The sequence below is a fragment of the Sturnira hondurensis genome, unplaced genomic scaffold (assembly GCF_014824575.4).
Source record: "Sturnira hondurensis isolate 20B ecotype Veracruz unplaced genomic scaffold, ASM1482457v3 Scaffold0007797, whole genome shotgun sequence".
In the NCBI taxonomy this organism is placed as follows: Eukaryota; Metazoa; Chordata; class Mammalia; order Chiroptera; family Phyllostomidae; genus Sturnira; species Sturnira hondurensis.
This window is the reverse complement of record NW_028080428.1, coordinates 1,517,060-1,541,330: the sequence shown is the minus strand read 5'-3', so window position 1 is coordinate 1,541,330 and position 24,271 is coordinate 1,517,060. Positions and strand designations below refer to the sequence as shown.

Here is a 24,271-nt window from a genome sequence, read left to right as displayed (position 1 = left end):
TCCCCATTCCACAGACCACAGACAGGTCCAGAGTAGATCAAATGGGAGAGACCCTTGGGGAAGCCTGGGGGCTGCTGGGGATGCTCAGTTCAGCTCCAGGGACAGTCCCAGTACCTCCTTCCTCCACGCTGGCAACCTGACCCTGTCAAGACTCAAGAAGGTCCCCGCCTAAAGGAGGAGGCAAATCCCCAAAGAGATGTTTTATAATAGAAGAATGTGTTATCTAAAGCCACTAAAGCCCTCTCCCTTTTGATCCCTCCTTTTGGACAGACCCACAGTCCTATGGCAGCTGGGGACAGCTGGGCGGAAATCAGAAATACCACCGAACAGAGCCAACTCCCTCCTCTCCCCAGACCTCCTCCAGCCCAGTTCAGACTTCTCCTTGGCCTTTAAGTTCCAGGCGGCCGCAGGCCCTGCTCCTGCCTAGGCTTTAAGAGCCTGTAGTGGCGTGCTCTTCTCCCTGGAACAAGCCGGCACCTCTCCCTTCCCCCATAGGCATGCATCTCCTAAATTCTAAGGGACTCCACGAGACTTGCAACCAGGGGAGCAAGGGGCAGCGGCAGCTCGTCCCAGGCTACCCCCTGAATCTGAAGCCTGGGGAGGACTTGGAGTTACCAGCTCAGCCCCACTGCAGGGACCCCTCATCCCCAGCCTCTCAATTCATCTTTGTCCGTTTGAAGTCTCAGTGGGCCCATGTGCCAAATGGATGTATCCATCCCTGCCGCATACACCTGTCTCCCGGGTAGGCTGCAACGATACAAATAGAATGAAATCAGAAACAGGCAAGTTTTTTTTGGAGGGGGGTGCCAAGCACGGTCAGCATCCCGCGGAGGGAGCGGACTACAACTCCCATCCGGCTCTGGGGCCGCGGACGTCCCCAGCCCCTCTCCCTCAGCTAGGGAGAAGCGGCCGCTGCCCCGGCCGGCGAGGGAAGTTGCAATACCCCGTGCATCCCCACCTAGGCAAGTGGCCGGCAAGGGCCCGAGTAAGGCTGGGTCTGGGGCCGCGCCGGGATACAGGAGGCCTTCCCCGACCCCTGGGGACCCCCGCCTTTCCCGCCCCGCCCAAGAGTTAGTGCTGTTGGGTCCCGCCCCTCCACTTCCTGGCCGTGAGTGGGCACCACCTCCCGGCGCCTCCGCCCTCCCACCTTCACCTACTGTCCCGTCTCCCATTGGCCAGCGCGCACCTGCCCGTTCGTCGGGGGGCGGGTCGGAGGGCGTGGCGCGGCGCCCAGGTGAGGGCGCGCAAGCTGCCGCGGAGGAAGGTGACAGCGGGGAGGTCGGCAGGGTGGGCGCGAGAATGATCCGAGGACGAACAGACTGACCCGACGGGCGGGTATGCGGTCGGTCCGGCTCTAGTCCAGGCGCAGAGCCTCGGCCGCAGCCATGGAGCGGCGGCTCCGTGCGCTGGAACAGCTGGTTCGGGGCGAGGCCGGCGGCGGCCCGGGACTCGACGGCCTCTTGGATCTGCTGCTGGGACTGCACCACGAGCTCAGCAGCGCCCCCCTGCGGCGAGAGCGCAGCGTGGCGCAGTTCCTTAACTGGGGTGAGTGACTCAGGTGGGCCGCGGTGGCGGGGGGGGGGGGGGGGGGGCGGGGCTGGCGGACCGACGGACAACGGGGTCAGGACCCTCTCCCTCCGCGCTCCGCGCCCACAGACACTCCCACCCACAGCCGCAAGCCCACAGATTCCCCCACCTGCCATCCGCAGACCCCCAGAAGTGGCCTTGACACGTGCCATCGGACCCCCGCGGCCCTTTCGGTCACCTTACCCTCTCTCAGATGCACACACACACTCCTTCTCGCTCACAGAAGGTGGCACATGTACACAACACACATCTCACATAGACTCAGAGAAACTTGGTCCCAGGTGTAGACACTAGACACAGGTACCCAACTGATGCCCTACACAGAGTCACATCCAGAATTCTTTGCTCACACATCATAGCCTCATGACTTGTGAGGACACAGCCTCTCACACGCAAACTCCCGTGTGTGTCGCCCACTGACACACATGCTTTCTGTCTCCCACATACCACACAGACACACTGAGGTACCCATACACAACTGGTGGGGAGCCCCAGGGAGCCCCATACCTGCAGACCCCCTAGCAGACCACCCCAGCCACACTGGCTGTTACACACTCACCTGTTTCTACTCAGAGCTGTAGCTAGTGCACACTTCACACACACACACACTTCCATCTCCCTGCATATAAGACCACCCCAGCCTGGACATAGGAGCCAACTTCAGCCCCTGTGCAAGTTGCTGGCCAGGCTTCCTGAGGGCTTTTCCCCAGGGCCGGGGAGGGAGACCTGGCTGGATGTGGGTCTGCACCCCTTCCTGGTTGACTTGTCTGAGTCACCAGGAGTGGCTGGCCTGGGGTGACCCTGAATTCGGTGTGAACACCTGTGCCAGCCCCAGAGTTCCCTGGTCACACCTGGCCAGGCTGTGGGGGGAGGGCAGAGGGTCTGGCCTGAAGGGTGGGGTGAGGCGGGTGTTTGCCCAGCGGGCAGCAAGCATTCGGGCACTCCTGAGCTCTGCGCAGGCACAAGGCCCAGCCTGGCACAGCTGGGGGCCAGAGACATGCTGTGAGTTGGCCCTGGGCCCCAGCCCTCTCCTCGGTGGAGGAGGACAGTAAGAGGGCCTCTGTCTTGTCTGCCCCCTGCCCTTCTTCCTGAACTCCTGCACCTGATGTGTGTGTCTCACTCTGTTGTCATCACTCCCTGTGATGCCACACCCACGTGTTTGTGTGTGTTTGCACACACATGTGCTCCTCCCTGCTTGCCTCTGGCACCTCTGCCTGGGACCCCAGCGTGGGGGCCTGTCTGTTGACATCTCCCGAGGTAACTTGCAGGGCGGTGACTCATTCTGCCTCTGCCCCAACTTGTCCCCAATCCTGCCCAGAGCCCCCATCCCCTGGGCAGGGTGAGGGGACTGGGCAGCCTGTCCTGGGGGCCTGGACCCTCCTGGCTATGGGCCGCCAGTTTGGGCCCCTCTCTGGCCCATGGGTAGCTGCCCTGGCCTCAGCTTCCCCTTGGAGACCTGTGGCTGCTCCTGTCAGCTGCACACACAGACCTGGGAAAGAGACAATTAATTTTTGTAATGAGGTTTCCACCCCTGCTGCGGAGGTTCTGCCTGATAAACCTGTGGAGCAGCTCTCTGTCCTACCCACAGACCTGCCTAGCTGGCAGGGAGTTTACCTCCTGGAGGGGGAAACTGAGGCAGGGAGCCAGACTGCAACTGACCCCAACCCCTGTGGTCGTTCTTGCCTCCCTAATATTCCAGGCCCCAGTCCCCTCCTCTGGGCCTGGAAAGGACCTGGGAGAGGCTGGAGATGTCCCTTATGGGAGTATCAGGGACTGTGAGGAAGGAGGAGGTTCCTGGCCAGGTGAAGCCCAAGTCCAGGGAGGGAGGCAGGGCTCAGAGTTGTCGAGCTGGTCAGGCCTGGAGGAAATTCTGAGTGCTCACATCTTCCAGTGCCAGCGTCAGACGCCAGGGCAAGGTGTTTGGCCCTGTTTTCGGGTCTTGTGAGAGCCTGGGCAGATCTGGCCATGCCTGCCGGCGAGGAGGCCTCCTGGGGGAGACAGGGCCTGTGCTCTGCAGCCCTGTAGAAGCACCGTCCTGCCTGTCCTCTGGGGCTCCCCCAGATCTCACCGCCAGCCAGGCACCTCTGTGCCTACAGGGTCCCGGGATCAGGCCACAGCTCCTCAATGGCAGAGAAGCCTCTCTGGGGACAAGGAATGTTGCCTGTCCAGTTTCCCAAGACAGGCCCTGGCCTGGTCTTGCTAGGTGGCCAAGAACTGTGAGCTGGGGGTGGGAATGGTGTCCCCGCCTGCCCCAAGGTGACCTGGCTGGCCAGGGTCAGCCCCCAAGCTGGCGAGGATGACTAGTTCCATCAGTCCCTGGGGTCCAGGATGCCTGGAGCCTGGGGGCAGGGTTTCTGGCAGCCATGGATTCGGGGTGGTCAGCAGTCAGGACTCCACCTTGCATGTGTCCTGCTCACAGCTGAGTGGGCTGCAGTGCCTCTCCAGCCCCCGGCCAGAGGCTGCCCCTGGGGAGGTGATCCTGCCCTGGCCTCAGGAATGACAGCTCCTGGCTTTCCGCAGGAGAGCGGGACCCGGGGCCCTCCCACAGGTCCCCTGAGTCCCGCTCCGTGTCTCCTCAGCCAGCCCCCTGGTAACAAGGGTGAAAGAGCTCCGACTGCAGAGAGATGACTTTGAGATCTTGAAGGTGATCGGCCGAGGAGCGTTCGGGGAGGTGAGCAAAGGGCCTGGGCCGGGTGGGGGGAGCGTGTTTGTGTCCCCGCCAGGCTGACCCCAGCACTCTCTGTGGCTTCAGGTTGCTGTGGTGCGGCAGAGGGACAGTGGGCAGGTTTTTGCCATGAAAATGCTGCACAAATGGGAGATGCTGAAGAGGGCCGAGGTCAGTCTGGGGTCTGGTGGGCCTTAGGTACCCCACAAATGTGTGGGAGGGCGTGCATGTGCCACTGAGATACAGGGGCTGCAGGGGAAGGGGCGGGCACGGCTGCCAGCAGCAGAGGGCCCACCCCCAGGGGCCACTGACCCCCATCCCTTCCTCACTATAAACCTTTCTTAGAGGCAATCAAGTGGTTCCCACCTTCCTTATGATAACACAGTAACACCCAGGCCCAGAGCCACGAAGCACAGGCGTGGGCTCACACCAGCGACCTCCGTCTGAGCTCTTAGACTTTCTGAGTTTTACTCCACCCCCTGAGGGGATGTGGGGCTTTCCTGGGCTCTGATCCCCAAACCTGCTACAGACAGCCTGTTTCCGGGAGGAGCGGGACGTCCTGGTGAAGGGGGACAGCCGCTGGGTGACCGCTCTGCATTACGCCTTCCAGGATGAGGAGTACCTGGTGAGGGTTCTTGGCAAGGTTGGAGGAGGGTTGACTGGGGACAAAGGAGAAGGCCCTTGGGGGCCAGAGGCACCAGGTCCAAGTTGAGAGAGAGACCCCCTCCTCCTTGGACCAACAGGTGTGCCACCCCCGCCCTCCCCCACAGCTCCAGGGCCTGGCGCCTCCCCCTGAGCCCTGGCCAGGAGACACAGCCCTGTCTCCCAGAGCCCCATGGGGCCACTGGGAGGTGGGGCCTTGCAGCAGGTGTCCCCCTTTTCCGTCTGATTCTTGTCCCACCTGCCACCATCCAGTACCTGGTGATGGACTACTACGCCGGTGGGGACCTCCTCACTCTGCTAAGCCGCTTTGAGGACCGCCTCCCGCCCGAGCTGGCCCAGTTCTACCTGGCTGAGATGGTGTTGGCCATCCACTCTCTGCACCAGCTGGGTTACGTGCACAGGTGGGGCCCACAAAGCTCCCAATGCTCTGTCTAGCCCCTGCTGACAACTCTGGGGACAGCTGACATTTGCTGAGCACTCACCACGTGCCACGCCCTGTGCTGGGTGCTTCACCTGCATGATGCCTTTGAATACTCACACCAAAAACCCAAAGTGAGGGGGGCTGCTACTGTTCCATTTTATAGACGAGGAAGTCGGGGCTTAGCACCGGCGAGCACCTGCCTGGCTCAAGGTGACTCAGCTGTCGGGTGGCTGAGCTGTGGTTTGCCCTGGAGAAGTCTGACTCCTGTGTCCCCCCTCCCCACACTCTGCTGCCTCCAAGGGTCGTCCTCATGGGTCCCTCTCCCAATCTGACCACCTTCTTCTTTCCTGGGAGCCTGGAGGCCTGGCCACCAGCCTCCACCCATCCCACGTGCATGCATGCGTGGACATGTGAGCATCCTGATGCTGAGCTGTGCACGTGCCCACACTCCCAGCCCACACACAGGTCAGGCTGCTCACTCTCTCTGCCTCCCCCAGGGATGTCAAGCCGGACAATGTCCTGCTGGACATGAATGGGCACATCCGCCTGGCTGATTTTGGCTCCTGTCTACGTCTCAACAACAATGGCATGGTAAGGACCTCGCCCCAGGGTGGGGGCAAGGGACCGGGAGAGGTCCTGGGGCTGGGAGGCACCAGGCCTAATGCAGGGGGCATCAAGCTTCCAGGGGAAGGAAGGACTAGGCCCAGGCTCCAGGGGGGAGTACCAGGCCAGCCAACCCCAAACGAGTGGGTGCGCCAGGCCTAGACACATGGTGGGGAGCCAGCAGGCCCAGCCAAGCCTGAGGCTGGCCTCATGGCCCCTCAACATTACCACCCACAGGTAGATTCGTCAGTGGCAGTGGGGACTCCCGACTACATCTCTCCCGAGATCCTGCAGGCCATGGAGGAGGGCAAGGGCCACTATGGCCCGCAGTGCGACTGGTGGTCACTGGGGGTCTGCGCCTATGAGCTGCTCTTTGGGGAGACGCCCTTCTATGCGGAGTCCCTGGTGGAAACCTACGGCAAGATCATGAACCATGAGGTTTGGCCACCAGGCTCCAGGGTTCTGGGAGGGCAGCGGGACTCCCAAGTCCACGAGGTTGGTGATGCCCGTAGGTGGGAGGTGGGATCCCAGATGCCCACCACACCTCTCCCTGGGCCTGCAGGACCATCTGCAGTTTCCCTCGGATGTGCCCGATGTGCCAGCCAGTGCCCAAGACCTGATCCGCCAGCTGCTGTGCCGCCAGGAGGAGCGCCTGGGCCGAGGAGGGCTGGACGACTTCCGGAACCACCCCTTCTTCCAGGGCGTGGACTGGGAGCGGCTGGCGACCAGCACCGCCCCCTATATCCCTGAGCTCCGTGGGCCCGTGGACACCTCCAACTTCGATGTGGACGATGACACCCTCAATCACCCAGTGAGTGCTGGGTCCCCCTGCAGCCAGAAAGCTGTCTTGACCCTTCCTGGCTGTGGGAACCCCCTAAAAGTTTTCCAAAGCTGTTGCTGGGCTGGGGGGGTGAGGCCTTTAGACCCCAGAGGCTCTTGGGAGTCATGGGTCACCTGCCCTGAGGTGGGTTGTGCCTAGTGAAGGTCCTTTGACCTGTGTCATTGTATTAAGCAGAACTCGTACACGGCAGAAGACTCCCAGCGGTGCCTGGGAGGCCCTCACTTCAAGGATCCCTGGGAACTGTGTTCTGATTGGGTGGGGGCCTCGTTCCCGCCCAGGTAGCAGGCGGCTGTCACGCCCAGTTCCAGGGTGTCTCCTGGGGCTCAGGCCTCGGCCTGGAGCTGTGCCTGTGGACTCTGACTCTCTTCCCTCCTTCTGCAGGGGACCCTGCCACCACCCTCCCATGGGACTTTCTCAGGCCACCACCTGCCGTTTGTGGGCTTCACCTACACCTCGGGCAGGTGAGTTTAGGCCTCACACGCCTGGTGGGAAGCTGGGGGCTGCCCGGCCTGGAGGGCACTGGGAGTATAGCATGTTATGACCCTGGGAAAGCAGTTGATGTCCTGCCTGGTGCCTGAATGTAGCAGGTGCTGAGGCAGTATGCTCCGAGCTCTCCCAAGAACAGCCTCCCATGTCCTCAGGGTTGTAGTGATGCCATGTCCGTGGCCCCTCTGGGTCCTGCCCCAGAACTTGGCCCTCACAGTAGCCTCCATGGCAGGCTAGGAATGTAGTGGGCTTGGAGCGAGAGGCCTAGCGTTGGAAGGGTCCCTTCTGCCCCCGGAGCCTCACCTTGTGCCTCCGTGAAGTGGGCAGAATAATCCAGTTCCATTCGTGGGGCTGGCCGGAAACCATAGTGAGGTCCTGGGAGAAGGGGCGCTGCCAGGTGTCAGCACATACATCTCACCCATGCTCAGGAGCACCTACTGTGTGCCAGGGGTGGGCTGTCAGGACCTATATCACCACATCTTCTCAACAGTCCTTGGAAGAAACCATGTTATCACCTCTGTTTTCCCCTGAGGTGAGGAAACGGAGGCTCAGATGTGTCCGATGATCAGTCCTTGTCATATACATAGCTTGTCAGGACCAGGACTGAGGCTTGACCCTGAACCTGGCGGACCCTGGAGCCACTGCCCCGGGCTGCTGCCAAGGGTATCAACTGGTCTGATTTGTTTCTCTTCCTGGCACAGAGCCTAGGGCTGGGTACAGGCCTGGCACACTGTGGGTGTTTCTTGGGTGAATGAATGATTGGAGAATGGAGGCTGCTTTGGGGGGTGGTCTCTGCCAACCTGTGTTGCCCCACTCTACCCAGTCCGGGCCCTGAGAGCAGCTCCGAGCAGCTGGCTGCCCTGGAGCGGAAGCTCCACAGTCTAGAGCAGGAAAAGATGGAGCTGAGCCAGAAACTCCAAGGTACGGGGAGCCAGCTGGGTCAGGGTGAGTGAGTCTGACCCGGGGCTGCTGCTGCCGGACTAGCTACTCACTGGTGGGCTCTCCCCATGGCAGAGGCCCTGCAGGTCGCCTCAGACAATCAGGAGCAGGAGCAGCTGCGGAAGGAAGTTCAGACCCTGCAGGACAGGCTGTCAGGTACCCTGCCCTCCCCTCCCCACGCCACCTCTGCCCCTGCCCCTGCCCTCACCGTGGCGGCTGGCCTGCTTTCCCAGCACACCCGAGCCCAGCCTGGGGCTCAGCCCTGCCCCTACTCTGTGCGTGCTGCGTGAGAGTATTAGGGAATTATCTTAAACTCCCTGAGCCTGCATATAGGAAGTGGACCAAGGAGACCCACTGCCCGGTCTGCAGTGGGGCTTCCATGAGACGCTGCAGGTGGAGGGCCCGGCCAGGCTGGGGTAGTCAGTGAGCGCAAGTCTCATTGACGATTATTGGCAGAGACGCCGAGGGACAGCAAGGCCCCCTTGTCCCAGACAGATGGGCCTCCTGTTGGTAGCCCAGGCCAGGACAGTGACCTACGGCAGGAGAGAGACCGGCTCCTCCAGGTGAGGGCCTGGTGAGGTAGGTGAATGGCCCAGGGCTCGATGGTGAGGGATCTTTGCCCTGACTCCAGGCTTTGTCCTCCCCACCCCCACTCTGATGCCCCAGGAGCTGGCTGAAGCTCAGGCAGGGCTTCAGGCGCAGGAAAAGGAGCTATGCAACGCCCAGGGGCGGCAGGAGGAACTGCTGCAAAGGTTGCAGGAGGCCCAGGAGAGAGAGGCGGCTACAGCCAGCCAGACCCAGGCCCTGGGCTCCCAGCTGGAGGAAGCCCAGGCTGCCCGGAGGGAGGTGAGTGGTGGGGGTAGGTGGGCACAGCAGTAGGGCCCCACCCTCACGACCCCTGGCATGGCTGGGGGAAGTCCAGAGAGTTTGGTTTGAGGTGTGGGGGGCGTCATGTACCCTTGAGCCCCCCACTGTGGCTGGCAGAAGCCTAAGCAAGGGGATGATAGTCAGGCGGGGGGGCCCAGGGTTCACCGCCTCCCTCCCTGCTGCCGCTGGCAGAGCCCAAGAGTCTGGAGCACGGCTGGGGAGAGGGTTGGGGTGGACATGGTCAGCACTGGCCGTCTCTGCACCCCATCACAGCTGCAGGCCCAGGTGGCCGCCCTGAGCCGTGAGGTGACGCGGCTTCAGAGGCAGCAGGAACGAAGCCTCAGGAAGGCGTCTGCCCGAGTCAAGGTAGTGTGGTCTCACCCCCTGCCAAATGGCACTGCCCTCGGCCTTCCCCACTCAGGGCCCTCAGGTCCAGGCCTGTGTTCTAGGGGTAGGGTGGGCCATGGCTTCTCATGCCCCTGCCCTGCCCCCTCTCCATGTCCTCAAGACCGTCCACACTGCCTCTGAGACCAATGGTACAGGGCTGTCTGAGGATGGGCCTCAGGAAGCACCGCTGAGGAAGGAGCTGGCCGCCCTGCGTGTACAGCTAGAGCAGGCCCGTGGCCACGGGTGAGCTGGGGGGCGGGGGGCGGGAGTGGGGGTGGGGGCCCACACTGGGAGTCACTAAGTCGTCCCCCACTCCCCAGGTCCAGTGGAAAGGAGGCCCTCTGCCGGCTACAGGAAGAGAACCGGCGGCTGAGCCGGGAGCAGGAGCGGGTGAGCCGGATAGACAGAGGGCAAGAAAGGCAGCCAGGCGGTGGGACGGAGGGAGGAACAAACGCAGCAGGGGGGGCGGGGGCGACCGGCCAGGCCCCAGGGCCTGCTGTCTCCCTCGTGCAGTGCCCACAGCAGGCAGGCAAGCTGTGGCCAGTGAGCAAGGGTGGCCACTCGGGCCCCTGGGGACTGACTCTGCCTCCCACCTGGCCCCCAGCTGGTGGAAGAGCTGGAACGAGAGCAGCAGCACAGGCAGCGCCTGGAGGGCGAGCGGCGGGAGACGGAGGGCAACTGGGAGGCCCAGGTTGCTGACATCCTCAGCTGGTGGGTGCTGGTGGGTCGGGGGCCCAGGGCTGGGGGCTGGGCCCAGGCAGAGCTGAGTGCCCAGCCCCTGACCCTGAGCTCCCTTTCCAATCAGGGTGAATGACGAGAAGATCTCAAGAGGCTACCTGCAGGCCCTGGCCACCAAGATGGCTGAGGAGCTGGAGTCCTTGAAGAATGTAGGCACCCAGACACTGCCCGCGCAGCCTCTGGTGAGCCCCAGAGATGCCCTGTTGGGAGGGTGCCAGTAGCCCCGTTCTGAAGGTGAGGACACAGCTCACGGAGGAGCAGTGACTTGCTTAAGCCCACAGCATGTCAGTGGCAAAGCTGGGGCTTCGAGCCTGGCCAGGTGGCACAGGCAGTGGTGTGCTCTGGTGGGAAGGGGCCTCTGAGGCAGCCAGTCCCAGGAGGTATCTTACCTGAGGCCCCCGGCCACCAGGACCACCAGTGGAAGGCAAGGCGGCTGCAAAAGATGGAGGCCTCGGCCCGGCTGGAGCTGCAGTTGGCCTTGGAGGCTGAGATCCGGGCCAAGCAGGGCCTGCAGGAGCGGCTGACACAGGTGCAGGAGGCCCAGCTGCAGGCTGAGAGGTGAGGCCAGGGCTGGTGAGGCGGAGGGGACCCGGGACCCAGGGCCCACACAGGCCTGTGGTGAGCTCTGCCCCGGCTCTCCCCCAGCCATCTGCAGGAGGTGGAGAAGCAGAACCGGGGCCTGCAGCAGGAGCTGGCTGCACTTCGGGAGGAGCTGCGGACCCGCGGGCCAGGAGGTGAGTGGCCGCCTGCACACCTGTCTGGGAGCAGGTCCCCCACTCCCGACTCACAGTTCCCAAGAGAGTCCCACACAGCCTTGCAGGGCTGTGAAGACGAGAATTTGTTCCAGACTGCCACTTAGCCACACCTGTTAGCCAGCACTTACTGAGCACCTGCTGCATGCCAGGTCCCACCACCACAGGCTACAGTCATTGTCCCATTTTACTGAGGTGGCAGCTGGCCCCTGGTTCCTCAGGAGTAAGTGTCAGGGCTGGGCCAGGGACCCCAGCCCCAGTGACCCACACCCTCTGTTTTCAGACGCCAAGCCCCCCAACTCCCTGATCCCCTTCCTGTCGTTTCGGGGCTCAGAGGTAAGAACCTGGTGGAGGGGCCGGCTGGGAAGCAGTCCTGGCGAGAGGCACAGGGACCTTGACTTTGCTCCTAAACCCCAGAAGGACTCTGCCAGGGACCCTGGCATCTCAGGAGAGGCACCAAGACTCGGAGTGGAGCCAGAGCTGAGGCCGGAGGGCCGGCGCAGCCTGCGCATGGGGGTGAGGACCGGTGGGAAACCCGCAGTTGGGGGGCCCTCTGCCCATACGCTTCTCACCTGTTTGCCCCCTGTCCCCCAACCCCCCGCAGGCTGTGTTCCCCAGAGCACCTGCTGCTACCTTGGCCCCTGCAGAAAGTCTTCCCGTGAAGGTCGGTGCCTGGCTGGGTGGGGCGGGGGCGGGGCACCACCCCATCTACTGGGTTTCCAAGGACCCTCTGGGCTTCTCCCTGGGTATGGTGGCCAGCAGACCACGTTGTGGGTGGCAGCAGTGACGATGACTCTGCGCGATGCCAGAGATTCGCTGGGGCTTGGAGTTCACACTGCCACCCGCCCGTTCCCTGGTCCTGCCGACCACTTCCAGGCCCTGGGATGCGGGGGTCAGGCACCAGTAAAGGTCGTGTTCCCCCTCCCTAGCCCGGGTCACACACGCTGCGCCCCCGGAGCTTCCCATCCCCCACCAAATGTCTGCGCTGCACCTCACTGATGCTGGGCCTGGGCCGCCAGGGCCTGGGCTGTGACGGTGAGAGCCCTCGCCCTGCCCGCGCCCCCACCTCCCAGGCACCAGCCCCAGCCCCTGGGAGGAGGGAGCGGAAGCCACCCTGCCCCTGACACACCCGGGTGTCCTCCCAGCGCAGGCCGAGTTTCCCACCGCTGTTTTTGTTTTCCTCCTCACTTGATGGGAGGTGGTGACAGCTCCGGTGCCACCACGGCCTGAGGGAAGCTGGGGCTGGGAACACCCAGAGTCCTGATTCCGGGCTGTCCCCACCCACCTCACGCCACCTGCCTGCTGTCTCCTGCTTCCCCACAGCCTGCGGTTACTTCTGTCACTCGACTTGTGCCCCTCAGGCCCCACCCTGCCCTGTGCCCTCTGACCTCCTCTGTGCGGCCCTGGGCGTGCACCCCGAAACAGGCACAGGCACTGCCTATGAGGGCTTCCTGTCGGTGAGCTGGGACCTGGGGGGGTGGCCAGGGGCAGGGGCTGCGGCCTGGCAGGCCCTCCCATGGCTGCCTTCCCCAGGTGCCACGGCCCTCGGGTGTCCGGCGGGGCTGGCAGCGAGTATTTGCTGCCCTCAGCGACTCACGCCTGCTGCTGTTTGACGCTCCAGACCCTCGGCTCAGCCCAGCCAGCGGGGCCCTCCTACAGGCACTGGATCTGAGGTGGGTGCCAGGCAGTGGCATGGGGCAAGGCACAAGTGGGTGGGTGGGGTGCAGCCAAGGGCACTGCCACCTCTGACCTGTTCTATGGACCTCCCAGGGACCCCCAGTTCTCAGCCACTCCTGTCCTGGCTTCTGATGTCATCCATGCCCAGTCCAAGGACCTGCCACGCATCTTTAGGGTAAGCGCCTAGGGCAGGGTGGGTCAGACCACCGTCCGTTGTCATGCCGACCTGACCCCTTGCAGTGACTTTCCCCCATCCCTATGGCTAACACCTTCACCGCCAACCCCCCCATATGGATGGCTACACCAGCCTCCATTCTGGTCTGTGCACCCATGCTCTGCCCTGGGGGGCACAGAATTTTCCATATGTGAAGCTGGCTGTCCTGCCTCCTTTAGGACTCTTCTGTTGTTCCCTGTTGCCCTCAGTGTGCTCCTGACTGTGGCCTTGAGGCCCCATTTCTGACCCTGCAGGCCTTCCTGGCCTCTCCCAGGAGTCTGTTTCTGCTCTGCAAGCGTCCTGAGCTCTGCAAGCGTCCTGAGCTCGTGGCCCCTTCGCATTTGTTCCCTCTGCCAGCCCCACCCCTCCCTCCACCATTTCTGGGTACTCCACTCATTCCCCCCACCCCGCCTCCAGCAGAAATGCCTCTTCCCCTGGGAGGCCATCCTGCCTGCTTAGCCTGGGTTGGGGCCCTGCTCTGTGTCCCCACCATGCCCCGAACCCCCCACCACCGTCGCTCTGCGGCTGTCCGTGTGCTTGTCTGACTGCCCCATCTGTCTCATTGTCCGCTCTGAGATAGTGCCTCACTCTGCGCCCAGCAAGCTCACATCCGGGTTAATAAGCATCAGCTGCTGGAGAGAGAGAAGGGGGGAACGACCACTGGCCCCCGGCCTGTGGGCCTCCAGCCTGGGTGTCTTGCCACAGGTGACAGCCTCCCAGCTGACAGTGCCGCCTGCCACGTGCACTGTGCTGCTGCTGGCAGAGAGCGAGGGCGAGCGGGAGCGCTGGCTGCGGGTGCTGGGCGAGCTGCAGCGGCTGCTGCTGGACGCTCGGCCAAGGGCCCGGCCTGTGTACACACTCAAGGAGGCCTACGACAATGGGCTGCCGCTGCTGCCCCACACACTCTGTGCCACCATCATTGGTGAGTCTGGCTGGGGGCACTGCCCATGGGGGCAGGGCAAGCTGGGGGGAGGAATCAGAGCCTGCAGGGACAGTGCTGGCCCAGCCACAGTCATGAGGGCCTCTGTCTCCATCTGGTCACTGCAGCCATGAGCTGTGGACTCTGCCTCACACACGTTCCCCGCGCCCCCCGCCCGACTGTCCCCTGGGCATAGCTGTGTGAGGAGCCCAGGCTAGGGAGCAGCAGGCCTGGCTTCTGCTGCTCGACATTTCTGTGCCTCCATTTCTGCTTTTTCTAAAGCAGGTGATCAAATAGAGCAAAGGCTTTAAGGAACAGATGAGAGTTTTGTTCCCAGCTCTCTTAGCAGCAGCTGAGTGACCTTGGGGGAGCCTGGATGCACTTGAGCCTCATACTGTCTCCCATGGGGCTGCTGTGTTCAGCAAGGAGCCTGGGGAGAGGTGCCAGCAGAGTGTCTGCCTTCCCCTGGCAGCCGAGGCCCTGAGCCAGCCCCCGCCCTAGCAAGCCGGGACCTTTCCCCACACTCACTCAGTGTGGGGGCCACAGGAGAGACCACGCCGATCCGTGTCAGGCAGGAGTTGGGGGCACAGGGGCATTTATCTGCAAGGCTTGCAGTGAGCTGAACACTCTCACCCCGCAGAAGGGTTCAGTGACAGGGAGAAACTGCGGCTCGTCAAGGGCAGGTGGACTACCCAGTCTCCGCCTCTGACAGGCCCTCTGACCCCTGACTCCTTCCTGTTACCAGACCAGGACCGTCTCGCTCTGGGCACCGAGGAGGGGCTGTTTGTGATCCACCTGCACAGCAATGGTGTGTGCAGCGGGGCCCCGGCCGGTGTGGGTGGGGCTCAGCCCCGGTGGGCCCCGGGTTGTTTCTCACCTTCCTGACGGTGACACGCTCCCTCGCCAACTCCGCAGACATCTTCCAGGTGGGCGAGTGCCGGCGGGTGCAGCGGCTGGCTGTGAGCCCCACTGCAGGTCTTCTGATCGTGCTGTGTGGCCGCGGCCCCAGCGTGCGCCTCTTCCCCCTGGCTGAGCTGGAGAGCGCCGAGGTGGCAGGTGCCAAGATCCCCGAGTCTCGAGGCTGCCAGGCCCTGGCAGCCGGACGCATCCTGCAGGCCCGCACCCCTGTGCTCTGTATAGCTGTCAGGCGCCAAGTGCTGTGCTACCAGCTGGGCCCAGGCCCGGGGCCCTGGCAGCACCGCATCCGAGAGCTGCAGGCAGCAGCACCTGTGCAGAGCCTGGAGCTGCTGGGGGACCGGCTGTGTGTGGGTGCAGCTGGTGCTTTCTCCCTCTACCCGCTGCTCAATGAGGCTGCGCCCTTAGTGTTGGGGGGTGGTCTGATGCCTGAGGAGCTGCCACCATCAAGAGGGGGCCTGGGTGAGGCGATGGGCGCCGTGGAGCTCAGCCTCAGTGAGTTCCTGCTACTCTTCACCACCGCTGGGGTCTATGTGGACAGTGCCGGCCGCAAGTCCCGCATCCACGAGCTGCTGTGGCCAGCGTTGCCCACGGGCTGGGGTAAGGCCAGTGGAGGGCCAGGCTGGGTGGGGCCAGGCCCCTGACGTGTATCCCACACACCAGAGGAAGACAGGGTCTTGCCCAAACTCCTGAGCTTGGCATTGGAAGCCAGCGTGCACCCTCTTGCCCAACCATGCCCTGCTCCGACCTTGGTGGATCGTAGAGGACCTTCCTCTTCCACGCCTTCACTCACATCCTCTCCCTGCCTGAACTGCTCTCCTTCTTGGACCTGGCAAACTTTTACCCAAGTCTAGCCCCTATGTCTGCTCAGGACCTGGGGTTGGCGGGCCTTCTGGAGATGACCACCACGATCCCCGTCATTGTCCTTGTTTTCGTGCCCCCTTCCCTGCCCTCCCCCATCATTAGTCCTTTGCTGCTTTGTGCTTCCCCATGTTTTTGTTCAAACCTCTGCCCTGGCTCTCAGTGCCTCCTCTGTAATGACTGGTTTGGTGCACTGGGGGCCCCCTCACTGGCTGGGGCTGGTTTCTTCTTCATACTCAGGAATGGATGAATGAATGAATGAATGGGGTGGGGTGGGGGGAGTCCGGCACACTGGCAGATAACCAGTGTGATGGAGCACTGGTTGAAAGAGGGACAGAGCTCCCTGCGGGAGCAGTGGCCCTTCTGGAGTGGAACCTGTGGGCTGGGTGTAGCAGAGACATCCAACGCATAGGCAGGGGGCCCGGACAGCCTGGGGCCAGTTCCCAGCTCTCACTCATCGCTGGGTGACCTGCCCATGCCCATTACTTAGCTCTGAGGTTTCTGGTCCCTCATCTGTAAGTTAGGGGTTGTTTGAGAATTGAAGGAGGAGAAGTGTTCAAAGTGGTTAGAACTATGCTTGGCACGGCACGGAGTGGCACTCCAAGATTGTGATCTCTGGTTTGTTATGGAAATTGGGTGGGGCAACCTGGAGAGGCTTCAGAAGGAGGACTTTTGGTGTGGCAGAAAGTCACCACGCGTGGTGGGGCACAGGGTGTGCCCGTGGTAATGGGGAGGAGGCCGGCCCAGGGAGGTGTACGGCCTGCCCAGGGCTGTGGACCACAGGTGGCTTCTGCCCCGCAGGCTATGGCGTCCCCTACCTGACGGTGTTCAGTGAGAACTCCATCGATGTGTTTGACGTGAGGAAAGCAGAATGGGTCCAAACTGTGCCGCTTAAGAAGGTGAGGGCTGCCCTGGCTGATGTGGCTCAGTAGGTTGGACCGAAAGGTGGTGGGTTCGATTCCAGATCGAGGCACATACCCAGGTTATGGGTTTGGTCCCCCATTGGGGCATGTACAAGAGACAGCCAGTAGAAGAGGTTTCTCTGTTTCTCTCCCTCTCTGCTCTAAAAAAAGTAATGGAAAACAAAACGTTAAAAAAAAAAAAAGAGCAGGAGGGCCTGCCAAGGCCCCAGGGGCTGGGCTGGGGTGAGCCAGGGTAGCATGGGTTGACCTCTGTGCCTGCTGCCTCAGGTGCGGCCCCTGAACCTAGAGGGCTCCCTGTTCCTTTTTGGCACCGAGAAGGTCCGCCTGACCTACCTCAGGAACTGTCTGGCAGGTGAGGGAGTGTGTGTGAGTACACAAGTGTGCGTTCGCCTCTGCCACCTATGGGTGTGTGACCCTGAGCACCATCTGACTGGGGCCCTGGGGACTTGGGGGCGCTGCCCAGCTCTCTCCTTCTCCTACAGAGAAGGACGAGTTCAACATTCCTGACCTCACCGACAACAGCCGGCGCCAGCTGTTCCGCACCAAGAGCAAGCGCCGCTTCTTTTTCCGGGTGTCGGAGGAGCAGCGGCAGCAGCAGCGCAGGTGCACCAGTGGGGGCGGGGCCTCCTGCTCGTGGGGGCGGGGCGAAGCACGGCCCCGCCCCCGGAAGGCAGAGTCAGTTCTAGGAGACGGGGAGAGGGAGATACCACCTTTGCAGCCCTCCTTTCTACACCTTCTCTGCCGACAGGGAGATGCTGAAGGACCCCTTTATGCGCTCCAAGCTCATCTCACCGCCCACCAACTTCAACCACCTGGTGCACGTGGGCCCCACGGACGGGAAGCTCAGCACCAGGGACCTGTCCCCGGTGAGTCCTGTGGCATCGATCACAAACCTCGGTGAGGCTGAGCCAATCACCGGCTTCTCTGGTGCGCTTGCAGTCTTGGGCTCACCTGGAGCCCGTGTAGTCAGCATGTCCAAGCTGGTGGGTGGCTGCGGTTCATTGGTCATGGTCTGTGGTGCCCTGAGTCCCGACCCCTCTGCACTGTGCCCAGCAGACTCCTGAAGCGAAGGGACGAGGTGCCCGCAGCTCCGTCCCACAGCGGCCCCACAGCTTCTCCGAGGCCTCCCGGCGCCCAGCCTCCACAGGCAGCGATGGGAAGGCAGACACCAGTAAGGACAGCCCCATAGCCTCCCCGCCCCCAGGTTTCCACCTTCTTTGGACCTCTTGAATCTGACCTTGGATTTTTGTCCCCTCATCCCGTTTCTGGAACAGTGAAGAGAAAGCCTTGGACATCTCTGTCCAGTGAGTCTGTGTCCTGTCCCCAGGGATCCCTGAGCCCCGCAACTTCCCTGATACAGGTGAGCAGGGGGAGGGGGGCCTTCTCCCTCCCCCACTCTAAGGACGGTTGGTTCTGTTCTGTATTAGACCTTTCACTGGGACCTGAGGCCGGAAATCGAGCTTAGCCCATCCCTTCCCTGAATCCTAACAGATGTGACTCTTACCTGTCTCCCCCGACACTGGAGGTGGGAACCTTGGCTCTCCCACTGGCCCAGGGCTGTGGCTCTGGGCAAGGTACCTGCCCTCTTTAAGCTGGTCTTGCCTGTAAAGTGCAGTTATTATTGTGAGACTTGTATGAGGTGATGACCCCTCAGCCTGGTGCTTGGCACATGTGGACAGAGCCACGGAAGGGCCACCTCTTGGGATTCTTGATTAACAGAGACTCAGCCCACGGGAAGGAGCAATTCGCCCTGGCTGGGGCCTGGGGAGGATCTAAGAAGGAATATGAAGGTTCCTACTCATCCTTCAGCCTTGGCGCCAACTCCCAGCCTCCCCGCCCCCGAGCCACACTGGGCCACTCAGAATTCTGGGACTTGCCACGTTGTTTCTTTCTCTCTCTCTTTTCTCTTTTAAAGATTTTATTTATTCATTTATATTTTAGAGAGAAGGGAAGGGAAGGAGAGAGAGAGAGGGAGAGAAACATCAATTGTTGCCCTTGGTACGCCCCCAACTGGGGACCTGTCTTACAACCCAGGCATGTGTCCTTACTGGGAATCGAACCAGCGACCTTTTGGTTTGCAGGATGGCGTCCAACCCACTGAACCACACCAGCCAGGGCACCATGTTCTTTCACATCTTCAGGCTCTTGCCCCTGCTGCTCCCCTGCTTTGAATGCCCTTTCCCGTCCTCTACCTGGGTAGTGCCCAGGTCACCCTCAAAGATCTGTGCAATATCACCAGAGACACCTGGCTGCCTAGTCAGGTAGTCACTGCCTGCCTAGGGCTGGCCCACCTTCTATGCCTGCCTCCCACCTGTTTCTTGTCACTTCTGCAGTGCTTTGGTTTTTGTCCGGGTGCCAGTCCTCCTTCCTCAACTATGGGCTCTTTGATGGTGGGGGTCAAGTTTGTCTTTTTCCAAAGTAAAACATGCTTGTTGAATGAATGAAGAAAGGAGGGAATGAACAAAGGAACTTTAATTGAGGCTCCAGGATTTAGTGTGAGCTCCCCAGGTATTTCTCATGCAAACCCACCCCCACCTCTCATCTGGTCTCCTCCAAGGGCCTGTCATGCGTAGCAGGTGATGCGTCCCAGAAAGGTCTCTGGAGGCGCTGGCCCGGTGAGGACAGAGTCCTGCTTTTCTCTTCCCACCCCTGACTTCCTTCTTTTTTCCCTCCAGGTCTCAGAGCGGCCCCGGAGCCTCCCCCTGGGCCCTGAATCGGAGAGCTCCCCTTGACACCCTCTGGCAGGGCCCACCCACATCCCAGGACTGAGATGTGGGGGAACAAAGACCTTGAGGAATGCCATACTCCGGCTGGTCCGGGACACGTGGAAATTCGGACTCAGGGAGAGCCTGCGCTGGGCAGAGACTGGAAGACTGGCCTGGGTCCGCAGGACCAGGGGAGCCTGACTCTCAGCCCTCACCCCACCTTTCTCCTCTGCTCCCAGCCTGAACTGTCCTCGCCACTGGGAATAGAATGGCCCACCTTCTGCCCTGGGGGCCTCTTTGTCCTGGTGCCCACTGACGATTGTGCCAAAACTCTCGTTTCCAGTGCCAGGCCTTGGGAGGCTGATCCGCAAGAGTCGGGGTGAGGGGCGGAGGAGGGCTAGGTCCCTGGGAGCAGTCTCAGGTCTGGGCTGCGCACCTCTAGCCCCCAGTGAGGCCACGTTGGTGCATATCCCAGTCTCTGCTCAGGGCCGGGGTAGGAGGGACAGGCTCTGATCTCGAGGAAAGGAAGCTAGAGAAGGAGGAGAAGGATGTAGGTGAAAGGGGTGAGAGACAGGTGAGGAGCAAGGAAGGAGGTGGAGGTGGAGGTGATAGCGATCGGAAGGGGGGAAAGCCTTCAGAGAAGGAGAAAAGGATAAAGCAGGAGTGATGACGGTGAGAGGAGGCCAGAGGGGACGGGGAGGGGAGGAGCTCGGGGTTGGGAACAGGTAGGGGCTCTCATCCGTCCAGAAGATGGGGTCATTCCTATGGGGGTGGGTGGGGAGGGTATTTATAGGGGCTACTTGGTGGGAGACAGGCACCCAACAGGCCCGATGAGGGTCTCCAGGCACACTTCGGCCCTCCCTCAAATGAGGGGGTCCTTTTTCTCAAAACTTCAACCGACTGTATTACGGGATCATGTGGGACATTTTATTATTGATCATAGTCATTATTATTGTTATATTACTATTTTTATTAAACCTACCCCTGCTAATGAGTGGGGGGCAGAATAAGTATTTATCTCCTCAAATGCCCTGTTCCCGGGAGGGGTTGACTCTGACGCTCTGAGACAGTAAGGAAACAATAAAGACAACTTTATGAGCTGCTGGCCTTCCCGCCTGGATCTGTCTTCCTGGGGTTCCCCAAATGTGGGGGCGCGGTTAGAAATGGAGGGAGGAATGAGAGTCATCAAGGAAAGTTAAGGGTCAGGTTGTCTTCTTCATATTCCCAGGAAGCAGGTGACACATCCACGTGGGGATCGGTGCAGAGAGTTTAATAACAAAGGGACAGTTTTCAAAAGTGGGCAGCAGGAAGGGGACCCACGGAGGATTGGTGGTGCCCCCTCACCATGTTGCCCTCCCAGCCCTCCGGCAGCCAGGCAGGAAGGGACGGTGGTGTGACCTGAGAGCCATGGCCCAGCAGGAAGGCAGCCCAGGAAATAAATTCTTCCTTCTGGCTCAGTACCCCTCCCCCATCTCCTGCCTCCTTTTGTCCAGACCCAAGCAGCAGCCAGAGGCCCCTCGAGCTCAGTGTTATGGCGGGTCCTAAAGGTAGCCTTCGTTAGCCCCCTGAGTTGGGTAGGGAAGGACAGACACAGATCTGGAGCGCCTGTCCTGGTCCCAACCCATCCAGGCGGGTCTGGGAGTGGTCTCATATGGTGACTGGGTGGGGTGGGGGCGGGGAAGAGCTGGATGAGGTGGGAGGGTAAGGCTTGTGCCCTGGGATAGTGGCAGGCCTTGGGAACTGATGGCTGTGTCCCAGGCTCATGCAGGCTCTACCGCTAGGAGGAGTACCGAGGGCCCGAGGGCCCCGTCTGGTTGGGGACAGGGTTGAGGGTTCCCATGGAATTCCAGGGCCTGGTTAGGGGCCCAACCCTGGGGGTCAGACAGCCTTCCCCATTCCTGTCTGGAAATCCTAACCTCAGGCATCTCAGCCTGTGACCTGATTTGGACATAGAGTCACTGTGGATGTGATTAGTTAAGATCAGGTCTCTGGGGTGGGTGCCGATCCAGTATGACTGGGTGCCTTAAGAAGGGAAGAGTTCGGACGCAGGTCACCCAGGGAGGCGGTCGTATGCAGGAGAAGGCAGAGACCGGGTGGTGCGCCCAGAAGCCCAGGAACACCACGATCACCAGAAAACCACCAGAGGCTCTGGGAGAGGTCTGGGGCAGATTCTCTGCCGCAGCCACAGGAGGAGCCAACCCAGCTGACCCCTTACTCTCCGGCAGGGGTGTGTCCAACCTTTTGGCATCTCTGGGTCACACTGGAAGAAGAGTTGTCTTGGGGGACACATTAAATACACTGTGACACACAACCACCAAAAAAATCGTGTTTTAAGTAAGCTTATGGTTTTGTGCTGGGCCACACTCGCAGCCATCCTGGGCTGTGCACCGCCCGGGGGCCGCAAGGTTGCACACCTCTGCTCTCCGAGGTCTGGCCTCGGAGCCCGTGGGATGATGTGTATCTGTTTAAGCCCTGCAGTTTGTGGTGCCTCTGTGTCAGCCATGTCCTGTGCGGTATTCTAAAACACTCAGTCACATGTCGTGTGTGGTGTGGTGTCTTGTCTCTCCAGTCTTTTCAATCCGGAACAATTCTCCCTGTGCCCCCATCGATTTTGTGTTGTCCTCCATGGTGCGAACATTTTTGAAGGGTTTAGGTCATTCTTTTGTAGAATGACCTGCAATTTGCATTTATGTGATTGTTTCCTCATTAAATTCAGGGGCTTTTAAATTACATAGCTGATGATATTTTAAATTAATCATAATAATACATGATTTTTTTTTTCAGACAATTAGAGGCTGAATTTCCCTTTGACACCCTATGCTGGCCTGCACTGTCAATTCAGGCCGATGGGCTTCAGGTATGCCTGTACGTACAGGTGTTTATTGCTAGGCAGCCCTCCTTGTCTCCATCCGCNCCATGGTGCGAACATTTTTGAAGGGTTTAGGTCATTCTTTTGTAGAATGACCTGCAATTTGCATTTATGTGATTGTTTCCTCATTAAATTCAGGGGCTTTTAAATTACATAGCTGATGATATTTTAAATTAATCATAATAATACATGATTTTTTTTTCAGACAATTAGAGGCTGAATTTCCCTTTGACACCCTATGCTGGCCTGCACTGTCAGTTCAGGCCGATGGGCTTCACGTATGCCTGTACGTACAGGTGTTTATTGCTAGGCAGCCCTCCTTGTCTCCATCCGCAGGATTCGAGTCAGAGTCTCGGGACCCACCATACCCTTGGCAGGAACCCCTGCCCTCCGTGCCCCCATCCTCACAGCTGGCTCCCGCGCCCACCCCTTCCTGGAGACCACCAGAACTGGTCCTGCCATTCGTCCCTGTTGATGCGTTTTGCCACCACGGAGGCACTCAGGCCTCCTAGGTTCTTTCTATAGCTCTGGCCACCTTTGCCTTCACATCGTGTCCCCTCAGCTCCTGGTAGGTGTCCACTGTGTCTGCGAGAGTTGATGGTCTATCTGTAGCGAAATTCCCTGAATCCTCATCCCGTTCTGCTAAAGGCTCTTAACCCTCCCGCTCTGGCAGAAACCTTGTCCTCCCTGAGGACACTGCTGCTCCTGCTTCATGCCCCGCAAGTTGTCCCCACCCCTCCTGCCACCCCTCGCCCAAGACACCTGAAGGTGGGGCAGGCATCCTCTTCCTCGTTTCAAACACTCAGGCTTGCACTTGCATTTTCAGCTTATGCCACCCACTTTGTTTCTGACTCCTCAGGGGTCTCACACTGTTTGGTCGTTTCAGCTCCCGGCTGGATGTCCATCCGTCCGTCCTACTCCTGCTTTGGTTCTTAGAGACTTCGATCCACCTGTGGGTGATGCAGCCACCAGGCCTTTCAGGTCCTTTGACTCTTCTCCCCTAATCCTGCCCTCTCCGTAGCCCAGCCACTCACGCCCACGGCACTGTCCTGTCGGGAGCCACCGGTTGGTGTGGCTACTGAGCACTTGAAATACGACTGGTCTGAACTAGCACGTGCTGTGAGTTTAAAATACATACCAGATGTCAAAGACTCAGTAAGGAAAAAAATATAAACTGTCATTAATACTTTTATATTGATTACAAGTGGAAGTAACATTTTGGATATATATTATTAAAATTTATCTCACTTCTGTCTTTTTCTTTTTTAATGTAGCCACTGGAAACTTTAAAATTGCACATGTGCCCCGACTGGTGTGACTCAGTGGACTGAGTGCCAGCCTCCAGACAGAGAGGTCGCCAGTTCGATTCCCAGTCAAGGCACATGCTGGGTTCCCAGTCGGGGGTGCGCAAGAGGCAACAGATCCATCCATGTCTCTCTTGCACGACAATGTTTCTCTCTCCTTCTCTTTCTTGCTCCTTTCCCCACTTCTTAGAAAATACTAAAAATTAAAAAAATACAGTTTGAAATTGCATGTGCACCTCGTGCTTCCCCCGGAAGCACTACTCTTGGTCTTTTCATTGCCGATAACACCGCCGCCATGGTGTGGAGCACCCCGCTCACTCACAACACCCTACCTCTCCAGCTGGCCACCTCGAGTGAGTTTCCACCCACTGGAACCTGCAATCCACGACTTCACCGCGCCTCTGCTCTCCCTCACCCCTCTCGCGTTCCTCCATCCCTCCTCACACAGCCGAATTCCAGATCTGTCATGAATTATAGTCACTTTTTTCATGGATGTATTCATTTACTCAGCAAATATTAGTTGAGCACTAATTGTGTGTTAGACACCCCTTGTCCCTGTGGGGCTTGTATTTAGGTGGTAGGAAGAAAATGATAAACAAATCGGTAAATCACATTATATACTAGATTATCCCGTCTCCCCCCAACACCGCCACCCAGGGGACATTGGCAACATCTGGAGTCATTTCCACTTGTCACAACAGGGGGAGAAGTGCCATTGGCATCTGTTGGTAGAAGCCAGGATGCTGCCAGACATCCCACAGTGCACGGGCAGCCCCCAAGGACCCATCACATGTGTCTTCTGTCTGATGATTGTGGATAAACTGTTCGTGCCCCCAGCAAAGGCCAAAGCTCTCACTCAGGGACCCCCATTGCCTCCGTCGGGTCAAGGCAGTCCTACAGCCCTCTCCTGCTAAGCAAGAGCAACTCGGGAGCAC

The 24,271-nt window shown here is 60.2% G+C and overlaps 1 protein-coding gene across 4 annotated transcripts; it reads left to right on the top strand.

The window, feature by feature from the left end:
* The first annotated feature begins 1,199 nt into the window (after positions 1-1,199).
* On the top strand, positions 1,200-19,845 carry CDC42BPG (CDC42 binding protein kinase gamma). 4 transcript variants are annotated; one of them, XM_037053135.1, is made up of 37 exons: positions 1,200-1,545; positions 4,167-4,258; positions 4,340-4,423; positions 4,782-4,877; positions 5,168-5,316; positions 5,834-5,927; positions 6,177-6,377; positions 6,502-6,750; positions 7,162-7,241; positions 8,090-8,187; positions 8,281-8,361; positions 8,662-8,768; positions 8,872-9,051; positions 9,346-9,438; positions 9,581-9,702; positions 9,780-9,849; positions 10,064-10,170; positions 10,265-10,379; positions 10,607-10,755; positions 10,843-10,931; positions 11,233-11,285; positions 11,370-11,465; positions 11,554-11,613; positions 11,879-11,984; positions 12,273-12,406; positions 12,483-12,622; positions 12,720-12,801; positions 13,546-13,762; positions 14,472-14,567; positions 14,675-15,274; positions 16,337-16,434; positions 16,726-16,810; positions 16,941-17,061; positions 17,207-17,324; positions 17,515-17,629; positions 17,733-17,818; positions 19,134-19,845. In XM_037053135.1, exons 1-37 carry the CDS (start codon positions 1,386-1,388, stop codon positions 19,188-19,190), a joined length of 4,680 nt encoding a protein of 1,559 aa, XP_036909030.1. In that variant the 5' UTR covers positions 1,200-1,385; the 3' UTR covers positions 19,191-19,845. The 4 variants fall into 4 exon arrangements, with proteins under 4 accessions (XP_036909030.1, XP_036909031.1, XP_036909029.1 ...); XM_037053136.1 differs by having other exon boundaries at positions 1,201-1,545; positions 11,367-11,465; positions 14,505-14,567; XM_037053134.1 differs by having other exon boundaries at positions 1,201-1,545; positions 11,367-11,465.
* Positions 19,846-24,271: the final 4,426 nt, after the last annotated feature.